Consider the following 14,361-nt stretch of genomic DNA (forward strand, 5'->3'; position numbering starts at 1 on the left):
CAGAGACTCTTCTGTTGTATTGCCATGGTTAGAAGTATGGCTGTTTATTAGGAGGCAGGCCCCACAGTTATGGTCAAAAAGACTTTAATACCAGTTAAATAATAGTGTCTTACATTTTTAAGGTCTAACACTTAAAAAAAGTGATATCCTGGAGGGCTGCTTACAATATATAATGTCAGGATAAATTCATCTCCCTTATGAAAATAATTTATTTGTTTAGTAGAAAATGCCTTATTCTTTGCCTCTAATTTTACTTCTGCTTTAAGCATCTAAAGTTTGTATAATTATAATACTGGTTTGTGATTCCAGCCCTTGTTTATTCTAGAGAAGCAAGCCAAACCTAGCCAACTCAGACTCAAAACTGAGGTTCCACCATGTTTGTTTTTTTTTTTGGCCCTGTTCTGTGGCCTGTGCGATCTTAGTTCCCCAACCAGGAATCTAACCCATGCCCCTTGAATTCGGAGTGCAGAATCTTAACCACTGGACTGCCAGAGAATTCCCTTTGACCATCTTTTTGTGCTTTGGGAATGTGACTCTTGCCACAGCACATTGGTGAAGGTGTTTCAGAAGGACATCTGACTTGCTGACTGTGCTGGTAGAAACCCACATGTGCAATCACGATGATTTATCAGTGGAATTCGTTATTGTGCAGACAGAGTTTTGTCTTTTAAAATTTCATCTTGAGATTTTTTTCTTCAGTTTTCTCAGTAGTTAAGACTTAGCTCAAACCTGGAAGTAAGGAGGATACCTTCCCTTTCTAAGAAGAGGATAGTGCTCCTTTTTTCTAACACCCATTATACCTTAAGTTCTCAATTAAAGGTGCTAGTGTTGCTATTATTTATTTTTCTTTCCTTGTATTTTTCTCTTCAAGGACAGTAATAGCTACTTATTTATCATTTTGTCACCAGGGAGTTCAGTGTATTTAGAAGATCTATCTGTTTATTTAATTGGATTTTTTGGGTTGTTGTCAAATGGACTAACTTCAGGATGAGAGAATTTTTAGAAATTGATACTTCAGGGCATATGGAGTATTTTTGGTTACTCTTTTAAATGATGTAAATGCATTCTTTTAAATAATATGAAAGGATTATGAATTATGCATTGTGATTTCTTACTGCTTTTTTGTATGTAATGAAAATTGGCTCAGTCATATTAGACAATAACTAACTAACTTGATTTTCACAAAATCTTACAATCTCATTTCCTTCAAAGATTTAATATAAGATTACTTTCCTGAGGTCTTTTGTTACTAAGACTTAATTTCCTCTACCCAGATTGCCTGGTTCAAAATGAATTAATATCATAAAACATTAAAACATGTAACTCTCCAGTAAAGAGTAACTAATAATGATCATACACTGTCTTTCTTATCTCTTTTTTTCTTTTTACCCCTTATCTCTTAATTAACACCATTCAGTAATTTTTCAATGTGTTTTCAAGTAGGAGTACAAATTGGAAATTTGAGTTTTGGTAAAGATATAGAACTCTTCATATGACATAATGAAAAACAGAGTGAATCAGTTATTTTTTATTAACATAAAACATTAAGTATTTATAGCTGTTAAGAAAGAAATTATTACTATTTTTAATGCATTAAGACAGCATAGACTAAATCTTCCCTTTTTATTTTTCCTCAAGATAAATATTTTTTTTTATGTAAAGAGAAAACCATTTTTGTGGATCTGATTATAAAATCTGTTCTATAAAAAATAATATCTAAATTTATAAAACAGAAGGTAAAATTCCTTTATAACCCCAGACCCAGTGAAACAGTTTGATATATATCATTTCATAGTTTTCTGTATAACAGTTTATATTTAATTAATTATGTTACTGTTCTGTGGCATATTTTGTTTTCCCCTTTTAGGTGTATTTTTTTGTAAGAATATCTATCTTCCTCATCCTATTTAGGATTTCCCAGGTGGCTCAGTGGTAAACAATCCACTGCCAAACAGGAGATGCAGGTTCAATCCTGGGTCGGGAAGATCACCTGGAGATGGAAATGGCAACCCACTCCAGTAATCTTGCTTGGGAAATCCCATGGGCAGAGGAGGCTGGCAGGTTACAGTCCATGGAGTTGCAAAAGAGTCAGACACAACTTAGCAACTAAACAACAACATCCTATATAACTACTGTAATTCATAAAGAATGTATCATGAATTGCTTGTCTCCTGTTTATGTACATTCAAATTGTATTAGCTTTTTCTTAAATTATAAATAATATTTTAGCAGATATCTTTGAGCTTAATCTGGCATTCTTGTTCAGTTAGTATAACTTAGGTAAATTTTTTGGAAGCAGAATTTTTAGGCTAAATGATATGCAAATTTCTCAATGTTGACCATTTAAAAGCAATGTGTATGATGCATATGAAGACATAAAAATTACGAGAATAATCCAGTTTAAAAAGTTAAATACCCAGATTAAAAAACATTCTTACTGTGTTTTTCATTTATTTATTAGTATGGTCAATATTTTCATGACTTTATATTTTTATATTTTATATCAATATATTTTTTATTTTTATAAAATTAAGTTATGCTTGGTTAAAAAAGATCATTATAAGGAATGAAAGTGTAAAAAGTAATGAAATCGTAAACTTTATAAGTTTTAACTTGGGCTTTAAAATCTGAACTTGTCCCAGTCCTTGCTCTGCTCCTTCTTGGCCATGTGTCCGAGGGCACAGTCTTCAACTTCCCCACGCCCAGTTTCCCCATCTTCAAAATAAGGATAATAAAAAAAGACCTACTTCATGGGTTTTCTCTAGATCCTGAGAGAAATAATCCCCTTAGAGCATATAAAGCAAAGCCTCATATGTGGTATGTGCTCAATAGAAATGCTAGCTAACTGGTACTATTATCATTAAATGAACTAGTGAATAATTTACCTGCCAATTAAAATAATAAGGAATTTATTGTCTTCTGGATTTATCTATAATTCAAGAGTATTAAAAATAACATTTTAGGTTTTGTTTTGTAACATATAAATCTACAGATCTTGTCACAGATCGTCAGCTTGGGGTTAGCAGTCAGTGAAGTAGTGTGCCACGTCTTTAAAGGTTGTGGTGTGGAGGTGTGTAGTAGTAGAGGTATAGTTGGGGCCTAAGTAACAAACTCCTGGTGGCCTAGGTTCACCTGCTCCACCTTTAGCTCTTCAAGACAGAATATAAGCCCTGATAGCTTGGCACTTGGTAGGCAGAGTTCAGTGCATAATGAACAAGTGGGAGCGTACATTTGAGATAACAGCAGGATGTAATTTAGGCTTTGCATTTAATAATAGATCTGGACTTTTGATGAAACCATAGCATCTTGGGTGAGGTCCCTGATCTAATGTTATAGGTATTAGATACTGTAGGAAGAGAATCTGCTGTTTCTTCTATTCCTAAACTTGTGATAGAGAAAAGCATTTGAGGAACTCAACCTATTAAGACCAAAAAAGAGAATATTGAGGAAGACAGTGAGAGGAGGGACGTATGACTTAATTTAAAGAAACTTCAGGAGGGTAATTCATTTAACTTTATTTAAATTTTTTTAAAAAATTTTTGGCCATGCTGCACAGAATGTGGGATCTTAATTCCCCAACCAGGTAGTGAACCCATGCCCCCTGCATTGGGAGCACATAGTCTTTATCACTGGATCATCAGGGAAGTCCTTCAGTTTTCCTTTTTAGGGAAACTATAGGGTAAAACTCTAGGGATAGTGAGAAGAACTTTTTAATATGAAATATTTTTGCAATACTTGAGAGCTCATTTAGGCATCCCATCTTAATCAGACCCATCTTTAGTTTTTCTGTTTTTTTAAGGAAGTCTGTTGTGTATCTTTGTGCATGTCTGTTATCTTTTTCTTCTTCTGTAAGTATGAAGTGGAGTCACTCAGTCGTGTTCGACTCTTTGTGACCCCATGGACTGTAGCCTACCAGGCTCCTCTGTCCATGGAATTTTTCCAGGCAGTAGTACTGGAGTGGGTTGCCATTTCCTTCTCCAGGGGATCTTCCCAACCCAGGATCGAACCCGGGTCTCCCGCATTGTAGACAGACGCTTTACCGTCTGAGCCACCAAGGAAGTCTCTGTAAGTATTATCACGTTGTAAAAACTAGAAATCTTTAAATAGCAAAATATCTCTTTAATTTATCCTTGTCCCCTCTCAGCCCAGATTCTTACTTCCTTCTATCACTCTATTAGATTATGTATATCCTTCTAGAATGTCTACAAGAAAATATGAACATATTTTAATGTTAAATATTAATCATATACAAATAGTAGGTTCTTATTCCCTATTCCCTACTGCTATCATCTTTTTTAAAAAAATTTTATTGGTGTATAGTTGCTTTCCCACCATCTTTGAGAAAAGTACTATAATATTGCTGTGCATCTTGCTGTTTTCCATCTTGGTAAACAGAATATATTCCGTGGCTAAGCATTTATAGTGTGGAATATGGTTTGTAAGAAACACGAGAGCAATGGATTCCAGCATATAGAGCTTGGACTGACTGTACTGAGTTGTGAAATCTTGAGCCTAAGGCACATGCTATCTAAAACTGGAAGAAACTTAAACTGTGAAAATTATATAATATATGTCTTTGGTACCTATATGATTTTTCCTAAATATATGCTGAGATTGATGTTTACTGTTTAAAACTTAAGCTTATGATACATGCACTAACTTGGGAGGGATGACATGATCTTGGCTTCGTCTTAGGTACCCAGTTAATGGATTTTAACTGATAGTATAAGTACCTAAATTTGATTATTATAAATGTTTAATGCAGTATGTTTAGTGTACATTTTTGTTCTTCCAGGTAAATCATATTATACAGAGTATTTTTTAAAGATAAAACCTGCATTTGACAGCAGTCTGTGTAGCTAGTGTTTGGTAAAGTATATTAGAAACATATACTTTCTATGGATTTGCATATATGAACCATGTCATTTCTGTGAGATTAGTAGTATGATGAATCCAAAATATGCATAGACAAGTGGATTTATGATGAAACTTGTAACATTTTCATCTACTGATTATGTTTTGAAAATGCATAGTAAAACTAAAAGGGAAAATGGTACATATTTAGAGTGACTATCTGAGCTAAACGTAAAGCCTGTATGATAAATTAGCCATGAAACACTCAGTTTTCTGTTTAACAGCAAATATTAACATACTAAGAAAAATAATTACAGTTTAACTTTTTATACTCATTAGCATAAGAAGTCAATACATGAGTTAGAAGGATATTAAATATATGGAAGCAATGATTGTTAGTGCCATTTAATTAGACATTAGTGGATGTTTGATGTATAAATAAAATGATGAATATTATTATTACATAGTTTGAAATTGGAGTAAAATAGAGTTTTGATATAGTCACATTTTTCTTCCTCTTTAATCTTTAGTTTTCCTAAGATATTTGTGAATATAATTTGAATATTGTTCAAATACAAGAAATCCTTATCATAATGAACTTTAACTTAATTATCTCATGTTCCAGTAGCTCACAGAATTAATTTGAAGTACATTGAATCTTCTAGTGATATTTTTAAATAGAGTTATGGTTGCTGTCTCTGCACATTCCTTTTATTCTTTTACTGACAAGTTTATTCATGAAAATTGTTTCATTCATTTATCTAAATTTTAAATAAAAAACAAAAAGAAACGGGAGAAGGGGGCAGAACGTGAGCTGCTTAAAGTAATTTATAAACTTTTGTGGGTTTTTTGGGGTAACTTGCTTTTTCTCATCAGCACGTTATGTTACTAGTAAAGAGTGTATATATGCAACAATATCTTAAAGATTCTTTTACAGTGGTTTTGAATATAGAGTTATTAACTGGCAAAAATCATTGTATGATGGTATTTTAGACAGCATACGTATTTGGTGGTAATTTGTATTGAAGCTAAGGGAAAATCAGTTCAGGTCTCATCTCTTCCACAGTTTATTAATGCTGTGGACTTGAGTGAGTTGTTTAACTTCTCATTAGGCCTCAGTTTCCTCTGCTTCCCTGCAGTCTTTCAGGAAAATCTAGAGATAAAGAGTAGTTCAGTCTTAGTCTGGTCATGACCTGCTGTTCCATCTACATCATCTCTGCTGCCCCTTCCTCCCATCTCTGTCACACAACTACTAACTTTTAACAAATTCTAGGTGTCTTTCTAATACTCGATTCCTTCTGCCTGAAATAGCATTCTGCTTTGCGACTCTCCCTCAGATACCTCAGCACATAGTTTGTATCTTTAATATAGACAGCTAAACTGATGTAATATAATTCTATCACTTTTCCCCCTTTAAACCACAAACTATTATGTTGTAAGGATCACGTGAGACACTCTCTAGCTTTTCTTAAGAGAAAGAATATTTATATTTATATAAGTCCTTAGCATAGTAATATTTGTGTAAGTGATCAATACATGTTTGTTGAACAGAATGCTATAAACCTCCACGTGTAATAGGTTTGTTTGTCAGTATTTTCTTCTGATGCCTTAGTTTACTTCTTGATTGAACTGTAATCTTTAGGAACAAAGGAAATGTTTCTTATTCAAGGTTGAATATAGGTTTTTTGTTCTTTTTTTTTTCCTAGAACTACTGCATATTTTGCTTAAATCCAGTTTACTGTTCCTTTGGAAGATACTGTGTATGAAGTGTGTATCTTTTTAAGACTTGTACTGTTTTCCCTCATTTACTCATCTGACTTATCAATCAATAAAAATTTATTTATAGGCCTACTATGTTCCTGGCAACTCATTAAGTACTATGGTAATGCAAAGAGTAATAAAACTGAATTCTTAGTTTTAATCCAGTGGGCCAGACGTACATATAAACAAATTATTTCAGTGTTTGTGGGTAAGGATCATAATGACAATATATAAAGAAGGTTATATGGAATGTCTAGCTGCTAAAGAGAAATGGGAGTTTCCTTAAATCTTTTGAATTATGGCAAAATATAAATGCATAAATAAGTATGTGTGGAATTGGAGGGGACCAGAGATTACATTTGAATTTAAAGTGATAATGAAGAATTTCTCCAGGTTGAGAAAGGCATTATAAGTAGTGCAAAGGCACAAAGAATGTCCAGAGAATAGTATGTGTAGATAGTGGTAGTAGAAGATTATAAACAAGGGTTCACATTTTGAAAGGTCCTGTTTGCTGTACCTTCTGTGTCTTAAAGGATCTGTGTATTCTATATAGTTAAAATTGACAGAAGTCTGAGAAAATATTCAAGCTGGAATTTGACATGATCAGATTTCTAATCTAGGAATAGTGGACTCTGTATTTCTTGTCATGAGTCTATAAAGACTGGAAATGGCAGCATTCATTTGCCATAGTATTTTAGAAGGTTCATATAAGAGACAAAGATGACATATGACAGTGATGATCAGTTCAGTTCAGTTCAGTCGCTCAGTCCTGTCTCTTTGTGACCCCATGGACTGCAGCACGCCAGGCCTCCCTGTCCATCACCAACTCCCAAAGTTTACTCAGACTCATGCCCATTGAGTCAGTGATGCCATCCAACCATCTCATCCTCTGTGGTCCCCTTCTCCTCCTGCCTTCAATCTTTCCCAGCATCAGGGTCTTTTTAAATGAGTCAGCTCTTCGCATCAGGTGGCCAAAGTATTGGAGTTTCAGCTTCAACATCAGTCCTTCCAATGAATATTCAGGACTGATTTCGCTTAGGATGGACCGGTTGGATCTTTTTGCAGTTCAAGGGACTCTCAAGAGTCTTCTCCAACATCACAGTTCAAAAGCATCAATTCTTCAGTGCTCAGCTCTCTTTATAGTCCAACTCTCACATCCATACATGACTACAAGAAAAACCACAGCCTTGACTAGATGGACCTTTGTTGGCAAAGTAATGTCTCTGCTTTTTGATATGCTGTCTAGGTTGGTCATAACTTTTCTTCCAAGGAGTAAGCATCTTTTAATTTCATGGCTGCAATCATCATCTGCAGTGATTTTGGAGCCCAAAATAATAAAATCTGCCACTGTTTCCACTGTTTCTCCATCTATTTGCCATGAGGTGATGGGACTGGATGCCATGATCATAGTTTTCTGAATGTTGAGCTTTAAGCCAACTTTTTCACTCTCCTCTTTCACTTTCATCAAGAGGCTCTTTAGTTCTTCCTCACTTTCTGCCATAAGGGTGGTGTCATCTGCATGTCTGAAGTTATTGATATTTCTCCCGCAATCTTGATTCCAGCTTGTGCTGGATACAGGTGTAGTCTCATCATATTTTTCAAATTTAGTGAGTTTCAATTCCCAAGTGCATTAGAATTATGCAATAGTTGTGAGTTGTTCTCAACTGCATACAGCTTAAATATAGGATATGAGAGACTAAATTAGTCTTTCTTTTTAATTAAAAAGAGATGGCATTTAATGTTGTGTGTGTGACCTTCACATTTTCATTTTATCATGGATCATTTTTTTTTTCTTTTTAGATTGGACAGCTGGCTTTTAAAGGAATGAGGAGACTCAATAGAATCCAGTCAATTGTGTTTGAGACTGCCTACAACACCAATGAGAACATGCTGATATGTGCTCCTACTGGAGCTGGAAAAACCAACATTGCGATGCTTACAGTTTTACATGAAATTCGCCAACATTTTCAGCAAGGTGTTATCAAAAAGAATGAATTTAAGGTAGGAATTAAATTGAACAACAGCTTTTTAAGTTGTAAAATCTAAAACCATTTTGCAGTTGTATATGTTGTCTGATATCTGGTAGTTTTTAAGGATATTATTCATGAAGTCATATAAAGAATGCTGCATGGTTTCCTTCATTACTTTTAGGCAATACCTCTTTGTGTTATGCAAGTCCCACTACCCCTGTGAAAGCTATCAAAATGCACTTAGCTTTAAAGCATCAATTTTCAAAGTGATGATGCTATATAAATATTCCATTGTTCTTTAAACAGCTGTACACTTATACAACAAAGATAAGTATTTTTCATCTATCAATATTAAGATTTTTCACCGTAAGTGGCTAGAATCGTATGTCACAATAAATATGACTTCAGTTGGCTTCTTTGAAACAAATGACATTGTAGTTTTACTCATTCATCAAGCTAGTGTTTCTTGGGCACAGATTGTATATGTTGCTCCAATGAAAGCCTTGGCAGCTGAAATGACAAATTACTTCAGCAAACGTCTGGAGCCACTGGGCATCGTTGTGAAAGAATTGACTGGTGACATGCAGTTGTCAAAAAATGAAATTTTACGAACTCAGGTATGTTGTATACTTAGATTTTTTTGTTGTTGTTTAATACTATTCTTTTTTTTTTCAGGTAATTGTGAAAATTGTTAAACAACTGTTCCTTAAGTAACTATAAAACATAATATGAATATTACATGGTGAACTTCTTTTGTTTGTAACCACATCTTAGCATCTACAGAAGAGGTTTTTACTGGTGCTTTATTCTGTTATATCCCTTCTAACTTCCGTAATCCTTGCTGTATCTTGAATATTGTTAGATTCCTAGTGTAGATATTTAAGTCATTGACAATAGATATTGATCTTTTAAAACAATAGGCAGTGAGGATGTAGATAAGACCAGGCTTCAGTTTTAAGAACAGGAAAATATATAGACCTTTAAATGATCTCATAAGCATTCTGAACTATTCCATGAAGATGATTTAATGTACATAAAAAAGTTTTTAGTCACCCTTTTTTTTTTTAGCAAATAGGATACCATTAAATCATACACTGTATATAGCACTGTATTAAGTGAAATGTATGACAACTAAGGCATCTAAGATACAATCTCTGACTGTGAGGATCTTATATTATGACTGAGTAAACAAAAACTACATTAGAACTGCAACTAGATTATCATTAATGGATGCAACATGTAACTAAGGTGATGTTCATAGTGCTTTTAAAAAATAAAATAATATATAACCAAATGTTAATGGGAGAATTCAGGGAAATTTAATGGAAAATAGGTGATGAGACTTTTGAAACAGTGAATAGGCATTGATTTAAAATGTGATTGGAGATTATCTTCAGGTCCTAAGGGTGAAATAACAAATTATCACAAGCTTTGTGGCTTAAAATACCAGAAACTTAATTCTCTCACAGTTCTGGAGGTCAGAAGTCTGAAATCAGGGTGATGGTTGGATTTAATTCCTTCTGGAAACTCTGATACAGTATCCTTTTCATGTCTCTCTCCAGTTCTTGGTGGCTGCCGGCAGTCCTTGGCATTCTGTGGCCTGTACACACATCACTCCAGTCTCTGCCTCCATTCTCACATGGACGCTTCTCCTGCATATCTTTCCTCTTACTTTTCTAAGAACACTCTTTAGGACCTACCCTAATACATATGATCTTATCTGAAGGTCCTTACCTTCAGTATGTCCACAAAGATACTTTTTCTAAATAAGGTTAACTTCTGGGTAGATGTACATTTTGGGATGCAACAATCCAACCTAACAGTGGGAATACTGAGTACAGTGAAACACATAGCAAAGAGAGAAAAAGCAAGTTCCAGTTGAATTTTTTTGGACTTGATAAGGATAGAGTGCATTGTAATAAACATTTTGGTCAGTTTTGCCAGTTATTATTTTTACTTTTTGTCGACACTCTTCTTTTTTCATAGACACTCTTGAAAAAATCAAATCTTAATATTTATATACAGTCATGTTCATATAGGGGTTTCCCTGGTGACTCAGTGGTAACGAATCCACCTGCCAATGCAGGAGATGCGGGTTTGGTCTCTGCATCAGAAAGATCTCCTGGAGAAGGAAATGGCAACCCTCTCCAATATTCTTGCCTGGGAGATCCCATGGGCAGAAGAGCCTGGCAGGCTACAGCCCATGGGGTCACAAAAGAGTCAGACATGACTTAGTGACTAAACAACAACAGTGTTCTGTAGTATTTTCAAAAATATATAGCAAAGATTAAGAAGAAGTTAAATATCTATGAATAGAAGACTAGTTGAACAGTATGATATTTCACTTGATGAAGTAAAATATTCCTTAAGGTTATGTTTTCTGGGAATTTGTAATGACCTTAGCAATTAAAGTTTAGAAAAAAAATATAGAAACAACTCTTTATGTTAATATAATTATCTATTCTATATAACAACCAAAACACTATCAGGAGGAATAATTACATTAATAGTAGTTATGTCTGGTGGTAGGATTATGGAAGATTTTTTTCCCCCCTGTTTTCTACCATAAGAATGTGTTAATGTTATCATCTATAAAATATGCATAATTTTTATTTTACTTTAGGCATCGTTTTATTTAGCATATTTTTCTTTGGTATAGTTGTTTCATAACCTATCACTCAATACAAATGTAACACTGCAGTTCTGTTGAGGCTTACTGAGGTAACAGTTCTTGCCTGGGGTCCCATTTCTAGTAAATCATGTAGAAAGAACTGGATTCCAAGTTTTCAGATTTCAAAGTCTGTGATAAGTTTCTGCTAAAATATGTCACTTTTTCCCAACACAATTTATTGTTGTTCGTGGTGGTCTTGGTGATTTAAACCACCAGGATACCGGAGGAACTTGGTAGGATTTGAAAGAAAATCAGTAAAACGAGGGTATGGTATGTCAATGCGAGAGAAAAAGTGGTACAATGAAATTAAGGGAAGAAATTAAGTCAATTTTTTCCTCTTTTGCTACTTGCAATTCTAGACTTATGAAATTTTCTGTAAATGTTAAGTTTGGCTGTGGTAATCATATCTCACTCACTGCTATGCCAGATCTAGGGCTTTTCCTCTGTATCTTTCTGCTCTAGTCTTTCTGCATACCAATAACAGACTGGTTAAGAAAACAAAAACAAAACCAGTTCCCTGCATTGATTTGGTCATTCTCATTGCTATAGAAAGGCCACTCTCAAAATGGATATGGAGACACCCAGAATTTGCTGAGACTCCTCAGGGGACCAAAGAGGTTAAAATGCATTTTTGTAACATTATGATGTTATTTTCTTTTACTCTCATTATGTCACAGAATACAGTTGAATTTTCCAGAGGCTATATAACATGTGATTTTCATCATCAGTGACAGTTAATGGAATGAGTACTTTGTATTCTTGTGTTGTAAAGATTTCTTAGTTTCAATTTATAATATAAGAAATATTGATAGATTTAACAAAAAAAAAAAAAAAAGCTTTTTGGAGCCTTAGTAATTTTTAAGAGTGCAAAGGAGTCCCAAAGGCAAAATGTTTTAAGAACCAGTACTTTAGGAGAAAGCTCCTTGTATATTGGATTCTCTTCATAATCTACAACCAGCCTAATGTTCAGCCTTTTTAATGATTTTCTAATATAAACTTCAGCCAGACCATTTTTGCTTTTTCTAAAATCACCTTACTCAACATTTTCTCAAATGAATTTTCTGGTTAGTAAGTTTCGTCTTGCATTTTCTCTTTTTCATATCTTCCTTTATCCATTGACATTTTTCCAATTCTTACCCATTCTAAAAACTCAATTTGAACTCTGTAAGTACCTTATTTCCTCTTGCCTGAGTCCTATAGCATCATTCATTTATATTCATAAAATAATACCTAGTCCACCAAGTCCATGCTTTTGGATCTGGTCTTAGAAATTTGGACCACTCTCAAATAAAATTTTGATTGCTATCATGCCATATTCAGTTGCATTACTGTTGCTAATGAAAGAATATTTAGGGAAAGAGATATAACATTTGAATTCAAATTATGGGCCAATCACTATAGTAAGTGCATATATACATTCTCACTAAGTCATTACAGTAACCTTATTGAGTAGTGTCTTCATTTCATATATACAGAAAGCAAAACTTGTCAAAATCTATCTCGATTTATGTATTATATTTTCAGAAGATTGATTACCATCTCTTTGTCTCTTGTTTGCTCATCTCTGTACTTCTCTAGATCTGCTCTGTATGCTTTAGCAATATTTGTTAACTCTGTAAGGGCAGGAACCGTGTGCTTGGCCACAGTAATAGTTTATCAGTGGCTTCCTATTTTATGCTTGCTTTTCATTCTCCTCCAGTGTACCCCTACTATCTGTGACGGTAACTTTTGCAGACATGAAACTATATAGTTAATAACCTCTTCCACCCTATCTTTCTATGTATTCTCACATTTTTACAGATTAATAGACTGCACTGCTGTCACTGCCTTTGAGATTAGGCTGTAGAGAGAACAAAACAGGAATATTGCAGGGCATGTGGGAGTACAGACACACTCAACTTTTTTTGAATTTTTAATTTCCTGCTTTCCTTACTTTTCCACTTTTACAATTTTTAATAGCTTTTTAATGATTCCCATTGTATATTTCTTTTGGTAAGTAAGTTTCCTGATAACTTACACAATTAAATATAATCTTAAATTTTCCCTGTCATTTTAAAAATATGTTTTCAATGTCATTTGTTTATTTTATTTTAATTTACTTTAGTATGGGAAGGCAAATTGATCTCATTTTGCAAGCTCTCTGTCATGCTGTTCTGATCATATTATTTCCTTGCTCATAAACTTTCATTGGCTCTTTATTGCTTATTGAATTAACCACAACTACCTAGCTTGTTAAGAATCTTGTATAAATTAAATATAATGAGAGATGTAATCTGTTTTGTGGTTCACTAGGGATTGTCAGGTCAAGCAGAAGTTATGATTTTATTGAGATTTGATATAAAATTTCCTTTTACAAGAGAGAATTGTATAGTTCTAAGATTTATTAGTCATGAGAAATAGTCTGTGTGGGGAACAGACACCGGTTGTCGTTCAACTGAAGAGCAACTTTAAGCAGTTTAGTAAGGTTGTCATCAGTGAAAACATCAATCCACTTTTCAGAACTTATCTTTCATTATTCTATACCTACCATTAATTTCAAACTTCTCCCCCTAAATGTATGCTTTATCAAGATAAATTGCTATTTTATAATAATCATTTTGCTTTTCAGTGGTTCCATGAAGCAGTCACACTTTTTCTTACATTATTTCCTCAATTCAGATTATCCCTTCTGCATTCTTTCCTAATATCAGAGATGCAGTATCCTTTTGAATCTCAGTGAAAATGCTGGTCAGAACTTTTAGAAAAGGTTTCTCCTCTCCTGGCGTTAACTTTGGTGTTATCAAAAAGTTTCTGTTCATCAGGGCTGCGCTCCATCAGTACTTTGTCTAGAGAAAGTATGTAAAAGTACCTTTGGATCTTGGGTGTTTTATTTTGTTTTGGGAGTGGGTTCTGCACCCTTTTTGCTATCTCATTTTGAGCTTCTTCAGCAATTGGTTGGGATAGATAGAGGCCAAAGAAAGAAACCCCAGGGAACTCAATGCCATGTTATTTGTTGAATCCCAAGATCCCTTTTCACTTCTTTCCAAATTTTGGAGTCTTCTGATGTCTGTTTCATGTATTTTATCTAGGGCTTTTAGGTGTAATAAATAATTGATGAGATGAAAT

General features: G+C 34.0%; 1 protein-coding gene across 6 annotated transcripts in view; it reads left to right on the plus strand.

The window, feature by feature from the left end:
* Positions 1-14,361, plus strand: part of ASCC3 (activating signal cointegrator 1 complex subunit 3) — a 329,002-nt gene that overhangs the window by 80,145 nt on the left and 234,496 nt on the right. For all 6 annotated transcript variants that reach the window (XR_014065459.1, XR_014065457.1, XM_081530206.1 and 3 more), the window contains exons 9-10: positions 8,416-8,616; positions 9,062-9,202. Coding sequence is in view for 4 of the 6 variants with exons in the window: in XM_081530206.1 (XP_081386332.1) it covers positions 8,416-8,616; positions 9,062-9,202 (342 nt within the window). In the remaining 2 variants the exon portion in view is untranslated. The remainder of the gene's footprint in view (positions 1-8,415; positions 8,617-9,061; positions 9,203-14,361) is intronic.

Source organism: Giraffa tippelskirchi, chromosome 9 (assembly GCF_054371585.1).
Source record: "Giraffa tippelskirchi isolate mGirTip1 chromosome 9, T2T-mGirTip1v1.2.pri, whole genome shotgun sequence".
NCBI classification, from domain to species: Eukaryota; Metazoa; Chordata; class Mammalia; order Artiodactyla; family Giraffidae; genus Giraffa; species Giraffa tippelskirchi.